The following is a 17,587-nucleotide window of genomic DNA, read 5'->3' on the forward strand; positions in this document are numbered from 1 at the left end:
CAACCAAGCCAATAGGATATGTAAATCATATGCTTATTTCATTAAAATCCATTAGGTAGAACAGAAGTTATTAAACAAAACTTTTGGCCAATTTGCAAAAGCAGTGCCACGCGCATGCATTTTTCCTATGCGGGTGCACGCCCACATTCAAATACATGTATTCTTTTCTATTCAAAGAATCGAAATTGTGATTGAATACTGCTTGAATTATGAGCTGCTACTCAACTTCAAATTTGTAACTCTTCTTGCAAGAGGTGCAGTGGCTGCGTTGGTAGAGGCGGTGCACGCGAGCGGTTGTTGACTGGGTTCGATACTCGCAATGGTAGGATATTTTTTATTGTTTTTTATTTTTTTTAATTAATTAATTAAGTGGCGGTGTTGGTAGAGTTGGTGCACGTTGCGCAAACAATCCAGGTTCGAATCCTGGTCTCGTAATGTCATTTTTTATTTGTTTTTTTTTTTTGAATACTTGGTACAAACTACGGAAAATATTAATTATCTCCTAGTCGGGCACCCCGACTAGAACTTTCTTACTTGTTTTTAAATGGTTTTTTTTTTAATTCATTGCGCACTTAACAGCAAAACGTGGCAAACAAGAGATTTCAAAGAATCAAAAATGTAGAGTATGGACATATAGATAATTGATTTTAAACGCTTTTAAATGTATAATATAAGATTAAATTTAATTTATTTTTCAAAAAATTTAGGTTTTATTAAATAGGTCAATTTAAAGAGTGATTTACGTATAACAACTTGAACATTTTTATTATTTCTTATTCTATTCTTAAGAGCTACATCTTTGCGGCTTGGCATATGTATATCATAGCTTTTTTATTCAAAAAAGATTGGATGTTTTTATTTGTACTTTGAAGAGTAAACAAAAAAGTCAGAAATGCACTTCATGAATACATTACATTACATGATTAAAAATTATTATTATTATCGTCGTTGAGTTCGGTGAATTCAATTATATAGCACCAATTTATTACTACCATATATCAACGTACACTTATGCATAACAAACTGATGAATTAACAGGTAAAAAATGTATCCTGTCAGCGGCCAGAATTTTTATTTTCTGCCCGCCTTATTCTATCCAGATTCAATTCCATGTGGCGCTTCAGCTCGGCTCGGGTCTCCTGGACCTGGGCAATCACAACGTTCATGCTAGCCTGGTAGATGCAGTAATCGTAAACGTTGAGCCGCACCTTGTTTTTCTCCATGGCACCATAAAGAAACGAGTAGACGATGTGACCCACAGGTATATAATACTTGAACCAGTTATGCATACGACCGCTGTACCAAAGACGTATACAATAAAATATAATATCAGTATAGATGTGTGTTTTAGCTCGATGAGAATTTCACTAAAAATCTTGGCTTAAAATCGATTTTAATCGATTTCAAAAGTGCTTATAATAAAAAAATTTTACATAAAAGACATTTCTCTCTAAAATGAAAACTGAACTGACAATCGATATTAATCTATAATTTAGAGCACGAATATTATAATTGCTTTACGCTTGTTTTATACTAATGAACTAAACAAAAAAAAAAACAAAGAACAAATAAAAAATTAAGAAACTTTACTTACACCAGCTCCGATTTATCATGTAGAAAGTTGATGAAACGTGCCAAATTTTCAACATCTTTGCGTAAACTGTTGACGAGTGGGAATATATCAGAAGAGTGCAGTTTGATTAGCCTCTTGCTTATACTCACTTGGCCTCCGATTCTTCTACAGTAGTGCCATCACGGACAAGTCGCACCTCAAGGTAAAAGCCATGACTGTATTTGTAGCGCAGATATTGCATACTGCCAATGGCCAACATTTCGCTATTCTGAAAGAGCAGTATGAAGTCGGCTAGCACCTTGCACTCCAACTCATCGTTGGTGGCAAATATAATGGTCTTGCCGCAGTAACGTAAATAGCGTAAAATATTCCAGATTTCACGTCGCGTCGTTGATGGCATGCCACAGGTGGGCTCATCCAGAATGAAAATCTTATTGTAGGAAACTAAGGATAGTGCTACATTTACTTTCCTTCGCTTTTCCGGCGTCAAGGAGCCGCATTTGCGATGCATCCAGCCCGTCATGTTGAGCATTAGGCAAATGTCGTGCATTTTTTCACCGATCTTGTTCTCTGTCACGCCACGTATCATACATAACAAACGGATGTGTTCGCGAGGTGTTAGTTGGTTGAGAAGTCCGTAATGCTGTGGACAGTAGCCAACGTAACCTAAAATGGTGTCAAGATCGTATTTGAAGTCCAGACCCCTCACATAGATTTCGCCAAACGCAAACCCATCCACGCCTACCAGCTGCCGTATTAGATGGCTTTTGCCAGAATTTCGGGGTCCAAAGATACCCATACTCATATATCTGGCGTATTCAATACGTTAGCTTCGATTCAATTCGACCTAAAAATGCACATAGTCTGACTTACTTATTTAGCGCAAAAGAAACCGTATCCACTTTGTTTCCCCTGACAGGTAGTTTGGCTTCAACCTGATCGACAAGAAACACCGACTGCTTACACTTACTCATATCCGCCTCAGCGATCTTTTGTTTTACATCTGCCACATCGCTGTCATCGAAAGGGTAGGTTGCTGTACGCATATTACTTAAGCTATGGGAAAACACACGTACAGTTTATATTAAATCCTAATTGCAATCGAACACAAATGCATATTGGGTTCAAGCCAAACCGAAAATTCACTAAAAAGACTATTTGCCTGATATTCAATTGCTCTAATAAGATATATCAGTCCACAACTGGAGGTAAAATCTCATTGTACCACGAATTCGAATAGTGTCATAATAAGATTAGATTTGATTTTATAATTTATAATTATAATTTATAATAAATAATAATAATTTAACCAGTGACCTATCTAGTATATTACACTACAGTTCATCTCTCTAACTGACCTACCACATTCAACGTGCCAGATACCGACAAAAATCTTCAACTAAGTTAGCCAAAAATTGCGCCATAAAGGAAACAAAATTAATTCGAAAAAATATTAAGAGTTAATTGATATGTGAATGAGTATGAAATATGAATAAATCATATGACTTCTGACATCTGACATATGAAATAAGAAAAACTCCTAATTCTTGTACATCTATCTCTAAATAGGACTATATAAATAATATATATATATATATATATATATATATATATATATATATATAAATATATATCAAATGGCAAATGGAAAATGACAATAATGTATTATTGAACATTCAAAATTTGTCGGTCACTTACTTTTTGGATGAATGAAACTTTTTTTCTTTGCGATGCAGCTCGATCCAGAATATTAAGAGAAGTCCAATAACCGTTGCCAGTATCATGAAGGTCAAAGCTGGTAATATACCAGGATCGGCCCATTCAAAGTGTGTATTAACTGTGAAGCAAAATGAGAATAACTTTTTTCAACTCCTTTGAAATTAATTACAATCGCAATGGGGCACCAGCTCGTGCATATTTTGGATATGACAGTTTTCAAGAGCAGCGCACTTAGTCTGGCACAAACGCTTCTCCAAGCAACTTATGTAGATGTTGCTTATCCCGTCGAGCAGCGAAAAGCCAGGCGACAGGCACGCCCCATAGAAGAAGATGATATTGCTTTTGGCGACATCCCAATAGACAATATAGAGCACCAAGCCCGTGAGGCTCTGAAACAGAACAGAGACAAGAAAGGCGCGTACAACAGACCTATTCACATACATGGATATCACATAGGTGATCGGTAGGGCGGCCAGCCCATAAATAGTAAGCAGCAGCAGCAGCAGCATATTTTCAGTCATACCAAAGTCACCAATGTTCGTACAAGCCACAATAATTACAATTATCACCGTATAGATAAAATATGTGAATAGATCCCAGAGCAGATTGACGCCCCAATATATCTGCAATCGCAAACCTGCGATCACCTGCAATACGCGCAGCCGGCATATCTGCTCCTCCGCCAATGGTATGATGAAAATTGACACAACCAAGGGCAATATGCAACCTACTGCAAGTGGAGCATTGATATGGGCTAACTCATTGTCCAGTAGATTGATCTTCATGGAGAGCGGTGTCGGCATCGGATGACAGTCCATTAGGGCTGCATAATCCGTCTTATTCGTGTACAATAACCTGCAAGTGATTCCGAGGAACAATTGAAATGAAACATCTGGAGGGAACAACTGACAACAATAAGAATGGGCCAATTGAGAGTAATAATTTTGGAAATTTGAGAGTACTAAAAGTGGAGCTATTGACGACATGTGCATTGAGACACCTGATTGAAATTGGTCTGCAACAATAGGAATGGAACAGTAAGAATGAAACTGTTATGAAACATTGTAACATGAAATAATTAAATTTATATGAAATTAAATAATTGACAGCATTTGGATATGCAATTGGAACGAAAAAATTGAAAATCATATGGAATGGAACAATTAGCGAGAAATACTGAAAGACAGTTGAAATGGAACAATTAAAAACAATTGGGATTGAGTACTCACTGTATTATGATGTTGTGTAGTAAGTTTAGCAGCAAAGGTGCTGAATGGAACGTATCCTGGCTAATATAACCATAGAGGTCCTGGCCAACTTGCTGTATTGCGCCCAAGCTGGTCATCGCGCCGCTACTCACTGTGTGTTTATATTCGCCCTTCTCGCAGGAAAACGAGTTCGCTTCAAAGGTGCGCGATAATTTATTAGCCTTCTTGTATGAAGGTATATGGGAAGTTGATTTAATGTCAATATAGCTGCATTCCTTAATATTTGGTATTTTCTTTAAGTTCTCCTCGCTACCTTTGAAGCCAATTGGAATCATGTTAGTTCGCACTTTGGGCACAGTCAGTACTATTGCCAATCGAGTGATAATCACGATAAGTATAAAGCAAGTAAATATCATGACAATGGGCCACACATTAGGTGCGGAATGGATCATCTTTTTGAAGAACATGGCGCGAACTTGTTGCTTTTTCAGTTGTTTCTTCGATACCACAGCGTATTTAAAGGTTTGCGCTATTTAATGTGTATATAATCAATAAAACGATTAAATGCAATCTTATCGATTTACTTACTGACATCGGGAATAAACTGCTGCTGAAGTCGAAACGATGTCACCAGCTTCATATAAATGTCCGACATTTCAGAGCCCACGACTCGTATGTTCTCAATGCCCAGCTTCTTGCGATCGTTCTCCAAGTGTATTAACATCTTTTGCAAACGAGGCCTATGCTCAGCATTTATTTTATAGGTCAATGTGTCACCGATTTCATTTTCTGGTTCGGCTCTCGGTATATAAGTGCATATGAACTCTGTTATTGGAGTATCCGGTATATGGGGTTTCTTGATTAACACCTGCCAAAAATTATATTTATTTTTTTGTACATTTATACAATTTAGTGAATCTTGTAAGTTTGCGAAAATTCAAATGCTTTCCTGAAGCTTGTAGTAGAGCTTTATAATATATAGAAGAAACTTCCCACAAAAGGAATATAAAGAAACAAAAGGAAAAACTATTGATACTATACTACATATAGGGATAAGACAGACCAACGATACAAGATCAAATTCAGTAAACAAAAAGTAGTATATGATCGGGCGTATACAATCAGTGCCAAAAAATTTGCACGATCAGATCAAATTTTTTTAATATTCTAACCTTTTGAGTCCTTTTTATAGAAAAAACAACAATTTTTAAAAACACCATTTCAAAACTAAAACGTCTCCTCTTTAAGGCTCATAAATCATATTTTTAAAATATTTATTCAGTTGGTAGAAGAGATTTGTCCTAAGAGAGGGCTTCTCTTCTTTAGTAAAATCAACAGAGAATATCTCGAAAATAGACAATTTTTTATGAACGTAAAATAAATCAGTTGTCATGCTACGATATCTATTTTAAAGTCCTAGCTAAATGCATATTCAACTTACCAACTCAACAGAACTGCTGAATTTGGAACGTAGAAAGAAAGGAGTACCGCTCGCTTCCAGTACACCCATGCTTAAGATGCCAATGCGATCCGCAATGGCCTCGGTCTCATCGATGCTATAGGTGGCAACAACAAAAGCATGCCCCTCCTTTTCGAGGGACACAATGTTCCAGAATATTCGCGCCTCATGTGCCGTCATATCCTTAGTGGGCTCCTCCAAAACAATTAGTTGCGTGTCGCCTGCAATTGCGCAACAAAGGCCGACGACTCGTCTCTCACCGTATGTAAGTTTACTGATTCGTGTCTTGCGGCTTGCTATATGCTTTTCAATAATATCTATCCACTTGTTATACTCCAAATTGTAACGATTCGAGCTCAGATCACTCAGCTTTAGTTGAACATGGTAGCTAATGGTCTTGTCAATTGATAAATCAGGTGAAAGGCCATTCTCGAAGCTTCGAAAGTCCACAATGTTTCGACAGCGACGTAAATTAGCATAAATATTCTCCCCCAAATAGAGGACATGACCGCGTAATGGGTATTTAAGTGCACATAAGACGCGCAACAGAGTAAGCTTACCGGATCCCATATGACCCAATAGTACATAGATCTCACCCACATAGATTCGCATTGAAATATTCTTTAGTATTTTGCGCTCAGATGTCCGATGCGATGTGAATATATGACGCAAACGGACTATTTCCTTGCTGCCAACATCCCCAAATTCAAAATTATGCCAGCTAGGTGAACGCCCCATATGGATAGGGGCATTATCTACAGCACTCTGCCGTCGCCGTTTCTTATATATCATACGCCGACTTAACAATCGTCCGGGCATTCGCCACTGTAGAAACCATAGAATAATTATGGAAACTAGTAGATTAAGCAATCCAGATAAAAAAAATGAAAGATAGTCCATAATATTGAGGGTTCCCGGTTCATCAATTACACGATGAATCATTTGCACAGTATGCGGTATTTGATTGCTAAAAAATATCATCAATATAAAGTAAACATAGACCCCGTGTAAGTCCCAATAACGTTTGAGCATTAGCCCAAAGACCGCATAATTAAACGTCCAAATGATGACAGCAAAGAGTACCCCATTGATTTCGTCTCTGAAGATCTTTGATATGATTAGAGCCGTTAAGATCAGCTCCATCGTTATGATCAGCATAAACACAATTATTAGCAATAATGCTAGTGGAGCAAAGATCCCATCAGCAACGGACCAGTAAATCTGGTGAAAGAAACTATAGCCATATACACATACATCGAATATGAGTTTAGCAAACTTACAAAGGTTGCGACCATTATTAAAAGCCCAAGGCAACCAAGACGTATCATCAACACAAGCACTATGCATGTATATTGTGTACAAAAACTATATCCATAGTGCCATTGATGTGTCAGAACATTATCCTTCATTTGTGCAGCTATATTCTATATGGAAATGAAAATAATAATAAAAAAGCACACATATTAAGATACTCTTCCTGACTTTCTGTACAGTCCATACTCTTGATATTCTGTATCAGAATATTATAGATAAGTAAAAGTCTTCAGCTTTTAGCTATTATTCTTAGACTTTTTAAGATCGATATATATTTTCCAAATACAAATATTTATATATGACTTATATATAATTAAACTAATGCCCATCCGATTAAAAGTTCAGTTCCTTGAAAATTAAGTTTATTTCTAGACAGCCACTATGTGAGCCCTAACTACTACAATATCTGCATTAATCTTTCAAGTTAGATCAGCTGTCAGTCCTTTAGTTTATTTTAAGAGAATGGATTTCCCGCAAAAAGAGAATCATTTCACAAATTGTAGATCAATGGATGGATCAAATAAAAATTAAAAGGGTATTCAGAAATATAAATAAAATTGTATAAAATATATCTGAAACTACATGCAACATTTTCAAAATCTAGCTCTGATGGCATACAAAATATAATTTCATAACAGCATTTCAATACTGTTTTAAGCGATAACAATAAAATGATAATAGTTATCGATTATCTTAAAATGGGCGTAATGTATAAACGTACTATAAAATGTAAGCCCCTTATAAGTGCTGAGGTCGACGCGTTAATACATACGAGCAGTCGGACAGGGCTAGATCGACTCAGATTGTCGTGATCAAGAATATTTATACCGTATGGAGTCCGACACGCCTTCTGCCAGTTAAATACATTGTAACAAAAGCTTTATACACTAATTTCCCATTTTCACCTGTCACCTGTATTACACTTCTTAAATATGATCGACTCACCCGTATAACATTTATAAATGGTAACAGATAAATGAAATTGAATAGAAACGATGGAATAGAGTCGAAGTCCATTGAAAAGCACCGCTCGTTGGCCATACGGAGTCGAACGTTGAAAACTTCGGCTTGGGGCTCTGTATAGTTTGTAGGATCCTGAGTACGTATCTTGTGGAACCATGCCAAAAATATTTGATGCTGTAACTGAAGGAAGCCTTCGCGAATATAAATATCCTGATTTACGTGTTCATCCTTGACATTATCTCGTTTTGGATTAACAACGCCGGAGCATCGAGTTAACCATAGACGTTCTTCGGTAAGAAATGGACTAATTGTTCGAAATTCGCTGGGGAAACGTATAGATACGGAAAGCACCTTTGGAACACCTTCATTATCATTATCCAATCTATCAAAAATAACACCAGCCAGCGTGGTGCGGTCATCAAATTGATTTTGCAAAGTTTCTTGATTATCATAGCCAACGGAATTATTTAACTCTAGTTCACTAGTCACGGTTTCTGCGATCTCTTTTGCAAATTCCGTAACCGGCGAGTAGACTAGCTTATATTTGGTTTGTGCACGCTTTGAGTCGACCAGGCTCCTGCCAGTTGACATAATTGAATCTCGATTAAATGCACTTACAGCATTTGCGTTTAGCTTACGTGAGTATATTAATAGAATCCAGCTTATGGATTGCCATGGACCGGTCTGCTTCATAATCAGTGTGACTATAGAGCGCTTTTTTTACGTGGGAAATGGGATTGGCAAGTATTAAAATCAACATTATGATAACGGTAATCCATTCAAACAAAGTGCGCCTCCAAAGAGCCAATTCGATTTGCAGATTGTGTTTAAAAAGCAACCCAAATGTAGCCGGCATCTTGTGATGGTTTGTTTTTTTTTTTTGCTATCAAAAACAATTTGGTTAGGTTCTTAATACATTTGCAGACACCAACCTCTAATTTTTAATTTTCTGTGTGCATCTATAAGAAAATAAAACTTGTGTAATTAAGGTTTCCTATGCTTGACATAAAGCGCACTGAATTCCAAATTGAATATTTAATTTATTTTTATACCCTTAACGCATTGAATGGAATGTCACGGAATGGGAAATCAGGGCATAATTTTTTTTAACTAAGAAAATATTCCGCCCATAACATTGCCATCGACTACATACGATTGGTTATTTTTAATAGTGGATATGAAGTCAGATGTCAGAAAATTGTACTGTAATTTAAATGGAAACGATAGTTAAATAATACTTCGTAAATAAACAATTCATCAATAGTTTATATTATGAGTATATATAAGTAAAACAAATTTAACATATTTCCCTAAAAATTTTAAACAGGTTTGCTTCGTGATACATTGATATCAGATATCTGTTTAAAAAGAATATATTAATATCGCACTATCGATATATTATAAGCAACCCTAAACTATCGCAATGGTAGACTTGCCGAGTCATAATCAAAGCAGTCAATTTCGTGGACGTTGTATTAATTTGCAAATTTTACACTTTAGCGACAGTCGCAATATTAATTAAAAAGAAAATCCATTGACAACAAAGCTATCAAAATGACACTCACAAATCGGGTAAATACTTATTAACTATATAATCCAAGAAAAAACATAAATAATAATAAATTTCAGATGGATTTGGAGTTGGTCTACAATGTTGGCGTGGGCTTCCGTTCATATTTTAGTCAAAAAATCGAAGAGTTGCAATTAATTGTGGCCGAAAAAAGCCAAAATCTACGCCGATTACAGGCACAGCGTAATGAGCTCAATGCTAAAGGTAAAAAACACAACGCAATTCAAAATGCTTTATGATATAGAAATGTTATATTGTAGTCCGTATGCTACGCGAGGAGTTGCAACTGTTACAGGAACAAGGCAGCTATGTCGGTGAGGTTGTAAAGCCCATGGATAAGAAGAAGGTGCTTGTCAAGGTCCATCCCGAAGGCAAATTTGTTGTTGATTTGGACAAGAACATTGATATTAACGATGTAACACCAAATTGTCGCGTTGCACTGCGAAACGAAAGCTACACGCTGCACAAAATATTGCCAAACAAAGTGGATCCGTTGGTATCGCTAATGATGGTCGAAAAGGTACCCGATTCAACGTACGAAATGGTGGGTGGCTTGGACAAACAGATCAAGGAAATTAAAGAGGTAATCGAGTTGCCCGTCAAGCATCCCGAACTATTCGACGCCTTGGGTATTGCCCAACCAAAGGGTGTTCTACTCTATGGACCACCCGGCACTGGAAAAACGCTGCTTGCTCGTGCAGTAGCCCATCACACGGAATGCACATTTATACGTGTCTCTGGCTCTGAGCTTGTTCAAAAGTTTATTGGCGAGGGTTCGCGCATGGTGCGCGAACTTTTCGTAATGGCGCGCGAGCATGCTCCATCAATTATATTTATGGATGAAATTGATTCGATTGGCTCGTCGCGTATTGAATCAGGCTCTGGCGGTGACTCTGAGGTACAGCGCACCATGTTGGAGCTACTCAATCAGCTGGATGGTTTCGAGGCCACCAAGAACATCAAAGTCATCATGGCAACCAATCGTATTGATATTCTCGATCCAGCATTGCTTCGTCCCGGTCGCATTGATCGCAAAATTGAATTCCCGCCACCAAATGAGGAAGCACGTTTGGACATTCTAAAGATTCATTCGCGCAAAATGAACTTAACGCGCGGCATTAATCTGCGCAAGATTGCTGAACTGATGCCTGGTGCATCAGGTGCTGAGGTCAAAGGTGTCTGCACCGAGGCTGGCATGTATGCGCTGCGCGAGCGTCGGGTCCATGTCACCCAGGAAGATTTCGAAATGGCCGTTGCCAAGGTAATGCAAAAGGACTCGGAGAAGAACATGTCCATCAAAAAGCTGTGGAAGTAAACCTTAATTAGATACAAATACACGCATAAATTTCATTGAACAACTACGATTCTAATTTAATTTTTCTCAATATAATTTTAAATACAGTAAAACAGTTTTTTTCTTGCACTTTAATCATTTTAATTACTGCTGCTGTTGTTGCGCAGCTGCAGCTCCGCTTGCAGCATGCCACAAATCTCCACATCATCAGCCACATCAATACACGTCTGACCATCGGCATCGCGTAGCTCCAGATTCGCATTCAAAGATAACAAATAGTGCACTGCCTCTACATGGCCACAGCTAGCAGCATAATGCAATGGCGTCTGTTGCTCTGCATCGCGCTGATCCACATTGGCTCCCTGCTCCACTAGAAACTCAATGATACCGATGGCATTGCGATCGGTTGCCCAGTGCAGAAGTGCCATACCCTGTTCATCCAATTGAGTTAGATCGGCGGGTTTCAGTTCCTCACGCAGACGATCCAAATTATTCTCCTTGACATGATCGAATAACGTTTTCAGATGTTCCGGCTTGTTGGTCTCTTCTTTTGGCACAGATTCAATAGAGTGCACCACCCAACCGGTTAAGCTACTTGAGTTGCCACCACCACCATTATTCCGTTTGTTATCTAGCCAATTGGGCTCGAGTTTTTTCACTTTATCAACATACGCACGCTGGGCATCCTCGCTGCTCATGTCGCCCAGCTCGTGCCACGCTTGCCATTTGCTGCGCGCTTTCATTTGCAGCATAGATGGGCGCGGCACGTGACACGCGCCACTCGTTGCCTGCTTGTATAATGCATAAAGTTCAAGCAAATCTCTGGCATCATAGACATTCGCTCTGTGCATCACATGTTCTGTAGCCACGGAGAAAAGTTTTTCATGCTCCAGCTGATGGTGCTCCTCCTCATCATCGCAAATTTCTAAATCACTATCGTACATACTTAACTAAATGCAAGTGCATATAACAAATAAACTTAACTAAAAGCGGTTTTACTCTCGTCTCTAGTGAATGGGTGTGCGTGTATTTCTGTGTGTGTGTTTGTGTATCTGCTTATGTGTATATGTATGTATGAGTGTATGTGAATGTATTTATATTGCATTTATGACTTTTGTATGTTCAAATAATTGCCCTCCAATATGTGTTTCTGTTCGTTTTCAATTTTCTCGAGCGCTTGCAAACTGTTGAAGCTTACAAAGCCGTAGCCCTTAGAGCATCCGGATTTCTTATCAAAAATTACGTTTGCGTTTAAAACACGGCCGAATTCTTTAAAATAGCCACGCAACTCCTGATGGCCCACTGTCCACGGTAAATTTCCCACAAAAATGCGGTGAACTGATTTTCCAACTTTTGCCACTGCGGTTGCCATGTGTACGAACAATATTTCACTGGTCTCACTCACTCGCTATCCCTTTCTTTCGCACCTGCAAATTTTATACTGGAAATTAGTTAAAAATTTTAATTTCGCTATCCGTCTCCCCCACCTGCTTTGGCACAGACGTTGCGTAAAATTGATCTATGTGTGTATGTATGAATGCGTGGCCAGTTTATTAGGCATTAGCGAACGAGCCTGGTGCTGCTCACTAATGAAAATAACCTCAAAGTTGAAAATGAATACCATAGGAATGGCACATTTGCATTCAACGATTTGTTATCGATATTAACTCGACTGTTCAATTTGTTTGAAGTGAGAAGGACAGCCGACCTGAAATTTATTTTAAACCGAACTATGAATTAACTGCTATTTTATACGCTATACCACTTTCTGCATATTTCAAAGCATAATTTAGATATTTATTTTTTATTGAACTAGTTCTTCAACGTGTGATTGAAGCACAATATTAACCACTCGATTTAAACAATAAATTTTATAACAATTGATTGTTTGTCTGCTTTGTTATTTTGTTTTGTGATCCCTTTTCTTTTTATTCACGATTTTATCTTTTTCTAACAAATTTGTTGAAAGATACAAACTACTTATAATTAACAACATCGCATACATATTGAATAAATAATCATTTATCGTACAATACAATGCAATAAAAAATAAAATACAATTGGCGCAATTTACGGATGTTGTTTTGCCGATCAATAAACAACTATGGAAGCGATTTGTTTCATTCTTGTCTGTATGTGTTTTTTTAATATTACTTAATGCACTGCGAACAGTTTGATGTTTAAGATACAATTTGCTACGATTTGTCATTTGAATTTGTTTTTTAACCAATATTATTAATTATTTTATATTAATGTGCTGCTATTTATATTTAGTGATTTGGCGAAACCATATATATATATATGGAAACAAAAATTTGGTATGCCCTATAAAGACAAGTTTCATAATCATTCTTTCACACTTTAATAGTTAATCATTGTCTTATTCAAATTTAAATATTAAATGCCTGTTTCGCGGGCATGTCTTAGGATTAAACAAAAGCCTTCGCTATCAGAACATAAGACATAAGTATATACTTGATTCATTCAAAATTAGGCATTCATTTGTTTGCAAAACGAAAATGATAGTTCCAAAAGTTATTCGCCTGATTTGTACAAAACCTATACAAAAATGTCTATTATTATTTTATATTATATACGCATGTACAGATATACGGATTTTTATATGAAATCAATATGCTCCGATTTCCAGGTTTCAATTGCATTCAAACTAATTTTAAAATATACTTTACGATTTTTTTTGTAAATATAGAAAACAATTTGTTTTTTTTTTTTATACTAGGTTTTATAATATAATTATAACAAACTATGTCTAACATAAATATAAATGTAATGCTTTTAGTATTATACATATAAACGTGTGTTATAGTTCTCTTAGCTTAGCATGATTATGATAGATTATGATATATATATATATATATATATATATATATATATATATATATATATATATATATATATATATATTCATATATACGATATTATATTTTATTGTTTTTCTTTTTCTTTTAGTTTTAACTTTTTCTTTAACATACTGTGTGTTAAGATACGCCTCTTTTGTATGGTACAAATAACGAAATATTCTCTGTGATTTTTAATTGTCTAGCAAAAATGAAAGTATTATAAATATTGATAAAAGAAAGTATATAACACAAACGTTGTCATAATTGAAGTGTTATAGAAAAAATTCTCTATTACAATGATCTTGTCTACCATTACTGAAAAAAATTCGTTTATGTGTCACAGCACCACCTTTAATTTTTTTGTTGGTTTGTTACATATTATTTAAATTGTTGTAAAGTTGAATTGTAATTGTTATTAGAAAGTTTCGAACGTTATAAACTACGATTGATGACAGCCCACCTGCTACCAAAGACGATGCAAATGTAGATTCCGTGACAATACCGAGCGAACATCGTTGGTGAATCGAAGTGCATCGAGCATTGGAAGCAAGGAGAGAAGTGCTGTATCCATTGGATCGGAGAACCAACTCTTTATTGGTATTGCATTATTTGGAAAGCATCGATATGCACCAGGTGAATTATCAATTATAAATATCTGCAAAAATAAACAATAGCATATTTATTATATATAGTATAGTATAGTAGTATATATTTATAAATATTCATAGTCAACAATTTGTAAAATACAAAACACATTTAGCTAACCCTATTCAAATCACTGCATATGGTTGATAAATCTTTGGTATAGGAGCCATAGTCAGGCGTGCAGTGTTGTCTATAGTAGCGACGACGCAGTATATTGCGGCCATTGTCAAGTTTATCGGCCACAGCAGCTCCATAGATCTCCATGCTGGCCGTGAATACAACTAGATCGTACCACTGTGAGACCTGTAAAGAGTCAAAGATATTCATTAGATAGAGCAATATTTTTCGAGTATATATTTCGAGTATGGAATATGAATAATCAGTGAATTCCATATATATGTATATTAATGCGGGTTAATCTGACGTTTTATTTATGAAAGCTATGAGCTAATGCAATGCTTAAAAATAACGCATAAAGATAACTTCGAAAATCAAGCACTTTCGAACACAAGTCATCTATGCAAAATTTCTCATGTTTTCTAAATTATACATAACATAACTTCTACAGAAGCAATCACATTTATCACAATCTAGTTGCAATATAAATTTGTATGTATTATCAATTATTCTTTAAAGTATATATAAGGCTTCTCTAAAACGAGGACCTAAATATAAGTATTCGTATGTATTAACTATCAATTCAGATCTAGTAAACATATACAAATATTTATGTATTAATCAATTAATCAATTCTTGACTGAACAGCTTTCAAATGGATTAGCTTATCTAAAACTAGATACAAATGCCAGGATTACTCACCACATCTAAAAAGTAATCGACATGCGGTCGCTTGTGTACAAAAAAACGCACTGGATGCCTTTCGATGGTCACTTTAACGGTAAAATCGTGCGGCGTGCCTGGCTTAACGGTATTTCTGGGCATAGCATTGTGATGTGAGTGTATGAGTGTCTCATCCAGATCCAGGACCAAGGTCTTACGCTGCACCAAGCTGAGGCGATGACGCGATACAGGCGATAACGGGAACTGTTCATATTTAACCGGCTGATACTGGATAAACTAAGAGAGTTAATTTATATATTCAAATCTTGTATATTCACAAAATGTTTGTTACTGTTTTTTTACACATTTGATAAAGGAGTCCAAATTAAAAGCGTTAAACATTAACGATACTGCACTGTCATGCTGTCAAAGCACTAAATGATCATAAAGAGAGTCAAACAGAGGGAGAGACAGACTTGGAACAAGATGTATGTGTATGTGCGCACGTGTGTGTACGCGTGAAAGAGAGCTATAATTGAGCGAATAACTTGATAAGACACTCAAATGCATCTTAACGATATGGCTAAAGCAGTTTGATAAGGGATAATACACGATCCCTAGACAAATGGTCAAGAATAAATGAACTCCATGGGAGATGGGGGCAGAGTGTCTACAGAGGAGTGTAGCGATTGCTTATCGCAGCCTTGACCAGTGGGTGCTTCTGTGTGATAACACAGTTCAGCAACAAAATAAAATAAAATGTTAAGCTGTAACTATTGGGCTGTAGGGAGTTGGGAATACGTGGGGCATGTGCTATATTAACAGATCAGTTCGTTAGAATTCATTCATTTATCTGAATTTTTTTGTACTTACAGCGCGCACTTGGCGATTGAACATGAAACAAATGCATGTCCAAACCTTTGATAGCAGCAGCAGCAGCGCATGGAATTTCATTTGCACCAGCGAAATCATTGGTAAGAAGTTGTCTTCTTACCAAATTAAAAAACAATTTTCAGTCAACTTGCCTCGAGTTGTCGTCGAGTTTTTTTTTAATATTTTGTTGTAATTTAGCCTAACGTTGGATTAGCATAAAAAACGCTCAACAAAAAGAGAGAAAAGCTGCCGACAGTGACGCAAAAAAAAAAAAAAAAAGAAAAACAAAAAGAAAAAAAAACAAAAACAACGCGCCGGTTGTTGAGCCACCAACTTTATATTGCTCTTGATAACGCGCTAAAATTGTTTTTGTTTGTATTTGTGTTGCGTATTGTACTTTGCTGTATCGTTATCGGTATCGATATCCCAATTATTGTTTCTTGGATACCTTTTCACTCACATATACATGCGTACAAACAATTGGCAATAGAGGCGCGCAGGGAACAAAATCAATATTTAACACAAGCGTGCTGCCGGGCTTTGTGAAAGGACATGAACTATCCTGTTATTGTTTATGTTTGATAGCATGTACATGCATATGCACACATGCACACATCCATTAACGTTGTTGCGGTGTGATTATATGCCACTATTTACACCTTTGTTGATTGATCTGAATGTTTCATCACTTCTCTCATTTTCACTGTTGTATTGTTGTTACCAAGTCTTCTATTGTTGCTGTCAATTTTTGTAGCTGTTTTTGTCGTTTTCTGATTGTTGCCGTTTCTGGCGCTGTTGGCAAAGTGTAGAATTATGCTCGCATTTATTTCGTTAGCCAGAATTTGAGCCTAATGAAAACTACCAATGTGCAGAAAATATACTACTTTAATCTTTATATAAAGTAAAGTGTGTGGCGCGACACACTGTAATTGCACGTTGATATTGAATAATCTGATTCTTGCTTTTTGTTTAATGAATCGTACACTCACACATGTAAATTCACACACATACACTCCCTTAATCAATTTGGCCAAAAGCCAGTCCAAAAAATAAATTGTGAAAAATAAAAGATTGTCGCCGTGAGCGTGGTGTTACTATCGTTCGTGTATCGATATACGCGATTGCAAATTTTTTTGCCGGCTAGCTTTAATATCGGCTAAGAAATCACAATACTTAAAAAAATATATTTGTATCTGTGTATCAATAAAAAATTTAGACAACAATTTTGAATGTTAATATGTACTGATTATTTTGCCTTTTATATATTTTTACATGTTTATATAAGCCCAAAAAAAAAAAACGGTCGTCTGATTGGTGATCGCCATGTT

At 36.3% G+C, this 17,587-nt stretch overlaps 5 protein-coding genes across 9 annotated transcripts; 1 reads left to right on the plus strand and 4 right to left on the minus strand.

Annotated features, from left to right (window-relative positions):
• Positions 1-948: 948 nt before the first annotated feature.
• Positions 949-9,267, minus strand: LOC111598324 (ATP-binding cassette sub-family A member 3). Of its 2 annotated transcripts, XM_023313534.2 has the most exons (13): positions 9,169-9,264; positions 8,875-9,119; positions 8,219-8,813; positions 7,240-7,383; positions 5,942-7,180; positions 5,089-5,368; positions 4,522-5,029; positions 3,462-4,147; positions 3,272-3,410; positions 2,447-2,629; positions 1,723-2,382; positions 1,595-1,660; positions 949-1,296 (listed from the first exon to the last, which is right to left on the minus strand). In XM_023313534.2, exons 2-13 carry the CDS (start codon positions 9,090-9,092, stop codon positions 1,056-1,058), a joined length of 4,959 nt encoding a protein of 1,652 aa, XP_023169302.1. In that variant the 5' UTR covers positions 9,093-9,119; positions 9,169-9,264; the 3' UTR covers positions 949-1,055. The 2 variants fall into 2 exon arrangements, with proteins under 2 accessions (XP_023169302.1, XP_023169294.1); XM_023313526.2 differs by having other exon boundaries at positions 8,875-9,267.
• Positions 9,268-9,673: 406 nt separating this feature from the next.
• LOC111598361 (26S proteasome regulatory subunit 8) lies at positions 9,674-11,192 on the plus strand. The gene is made up of 3 exons (XM_023313574.2): positions 9,674-9,808; positions 9,866-10,010; positions 10,067-11,192. Exons 1-3 carry the CDS (start codon positions 9,791-9,793, stop codon positions 11,119-11,121), a joined length of 1,218 nt encoding a protein of 405 aa, XP_023169342.1. The 5' UTR covers positions 9,674-9,790; the 3' UTR covers positions 11,122-11,192.
• Positions 11,193-11,211: 19 nt separating this feature from the next.
• LOC111598373 (acyl-CoA-binding domain-containing protein 6) lies at positions 11,212-12,065 on the minus strand. Its single transcript, XM_023313584.2, has one exon. It carries the CDS (start codon positions 12,042-12,044, stop codon positions 11,241-11,243), a length of 804 nt encoding a protein of 267 aa, XP_023169352.1. The 5' UTR covers positions 12,045-12,065; the 3' UTR covers positions 11,212-11,240.
• A 119-nt stretch (positions 12,066-12,184) lies between these two features.
• Positions 12,185-14,274, minus strand: LOC111598396 (SRA stem-loop-interacting RNA-binding protein, mitochondrial). Its single transcript, XM_023313622.1, has 2 exons — positions 14,257-14,274; positions 12,185-12,508 (listed from the first exon to the last, which is right to left on the minus strand). The coding sequence occupies exons 1-2, from the start codon at positions 14,272-14,274 to the stop codon at positions 12,206-12,208; spliced, it is 321 nt and encodes a 106-aa protein (XP_023169390.1). The 3' UTR covers positions 12,185-12,205.
• LOC111598200 (CTD nuclear envelope phosphatase 1 homolog) lies at positions 14,215-17,266 on the minus strand. Of its 4 annotated transcripts, XM_030225906.1 has the most exons (5): positions 17,249-17,266; positions 16,260-17,051; positions 15,426-15,683; positions 14,727-14,909; positions 14,215-14,616 (listed from the first exon to the last, which is right to left on the minus strand). In XM_030225906.1, exons 2-5 carry the CDS (start codon positions 16,356-16,358, stop codon positions 14,425-14,427), a joined length of 732 nt encoding a protein of 243 aa, XP_030081766.1. In that variant the 5' UTR covers positions 16,359-17,051; positions 17,249-17,266; the 3' UTR covers positions 14,215-14,424. The 4 variants fall into 4 exon arrangements, with proteins under 4 accessions (XP_030081766.1, XP_023169100.1, XP_023169110.1 ...); XM_023313332.2 differs by lacking the exon at positions 17,249-17,266 and having other exon boundaries at positions 16,260-17,242; XM_023313342.2 differs by lacking the exon at positions 17,249-17,266 and having other exon boundaries at positions 14,216-14,616; positions 15,426-15,674; positions 16,260-17,242.
• Positions 17,267-17,587: the final 321 nt, after the last annotated feature.

The sequence above is a fragment of the Drosophila hydei genome, unplaced genomic scaffold (genome assembly GCF_003285905.1).
Source record: "Drosophila hydei strain 15085-1641.00,03,60 unplaced genomic scaffold, DhydRS2 tig00008148-arrow-arrow-pilon, whole genome shotgun sequence".
In the NCBI taxonomy this organism is placed as follows: domain Eukaryota; kingdom Metazoa; phylum Arthropoda; class Insecta; order Diptera; family Drosophilidae; genus Drosophila; species Drosophila hydei.

Bases quoted from the DNA above. Each gene is read 5' to 3' on its own strand.
- LOC111598324 (XM_023313526.2), bottom strand. From the start codon at position 9,092: ATGCCGGCTACATTTGGGTTGCTTTTTAAACACAATCTGCAAATCGAA. The intron at 7,384-8,218 runs GTGAGTCGATCA...ATTTCCATATAG, and splicing joins CATTTATAAATGTTATACGG to AATATAGCTGCACAAATGAA. The intron at 5,030-5,088 runs GTAAGTAAATCG...CACATTAAATAG, and splicing joins GCAGTTTATTCCCGATGTCA to CGCAAACCTTTAAATACGCT.
- LOC111598361 (XM_023313574.2), top strand. The intron at 10,011-10,066 runs GTAAAAAACACA...GTTATATTGTAG, and splicing joins TAATGAGCTCAATGCTAAAG to TCCGTATGCTACGCGAGGAG.
- LOC111598373 (XM_023313584.2), bottom strand. From the start codon at position 12,044: ATGTACGATAGTGATTTAGAAATTTGCGATGATGAGGAGGAGCACCAT.
- LOC111598200 (XM_030225906.1), bottom strand. From the start codon at position 16,358: ATGATTTCGCTGGTGCAAATGAAATTCCATGCGCTGCTGCTGCTGCTA. The intron at 14,910-15,425 runs GTGAGTAATCCT...GACTCTTTACAG, and splicing joins TCGATTACTTTTTAGATGTG to GTCTCACAGTGGTACGATCT. The intron at 14,617-14,726 runs GTTAGCTAAATG...TTATTTTTGCAG, and splicing joins TATGCAGTGATTTGAATAGG to ATATTTATAATTGATAATTC.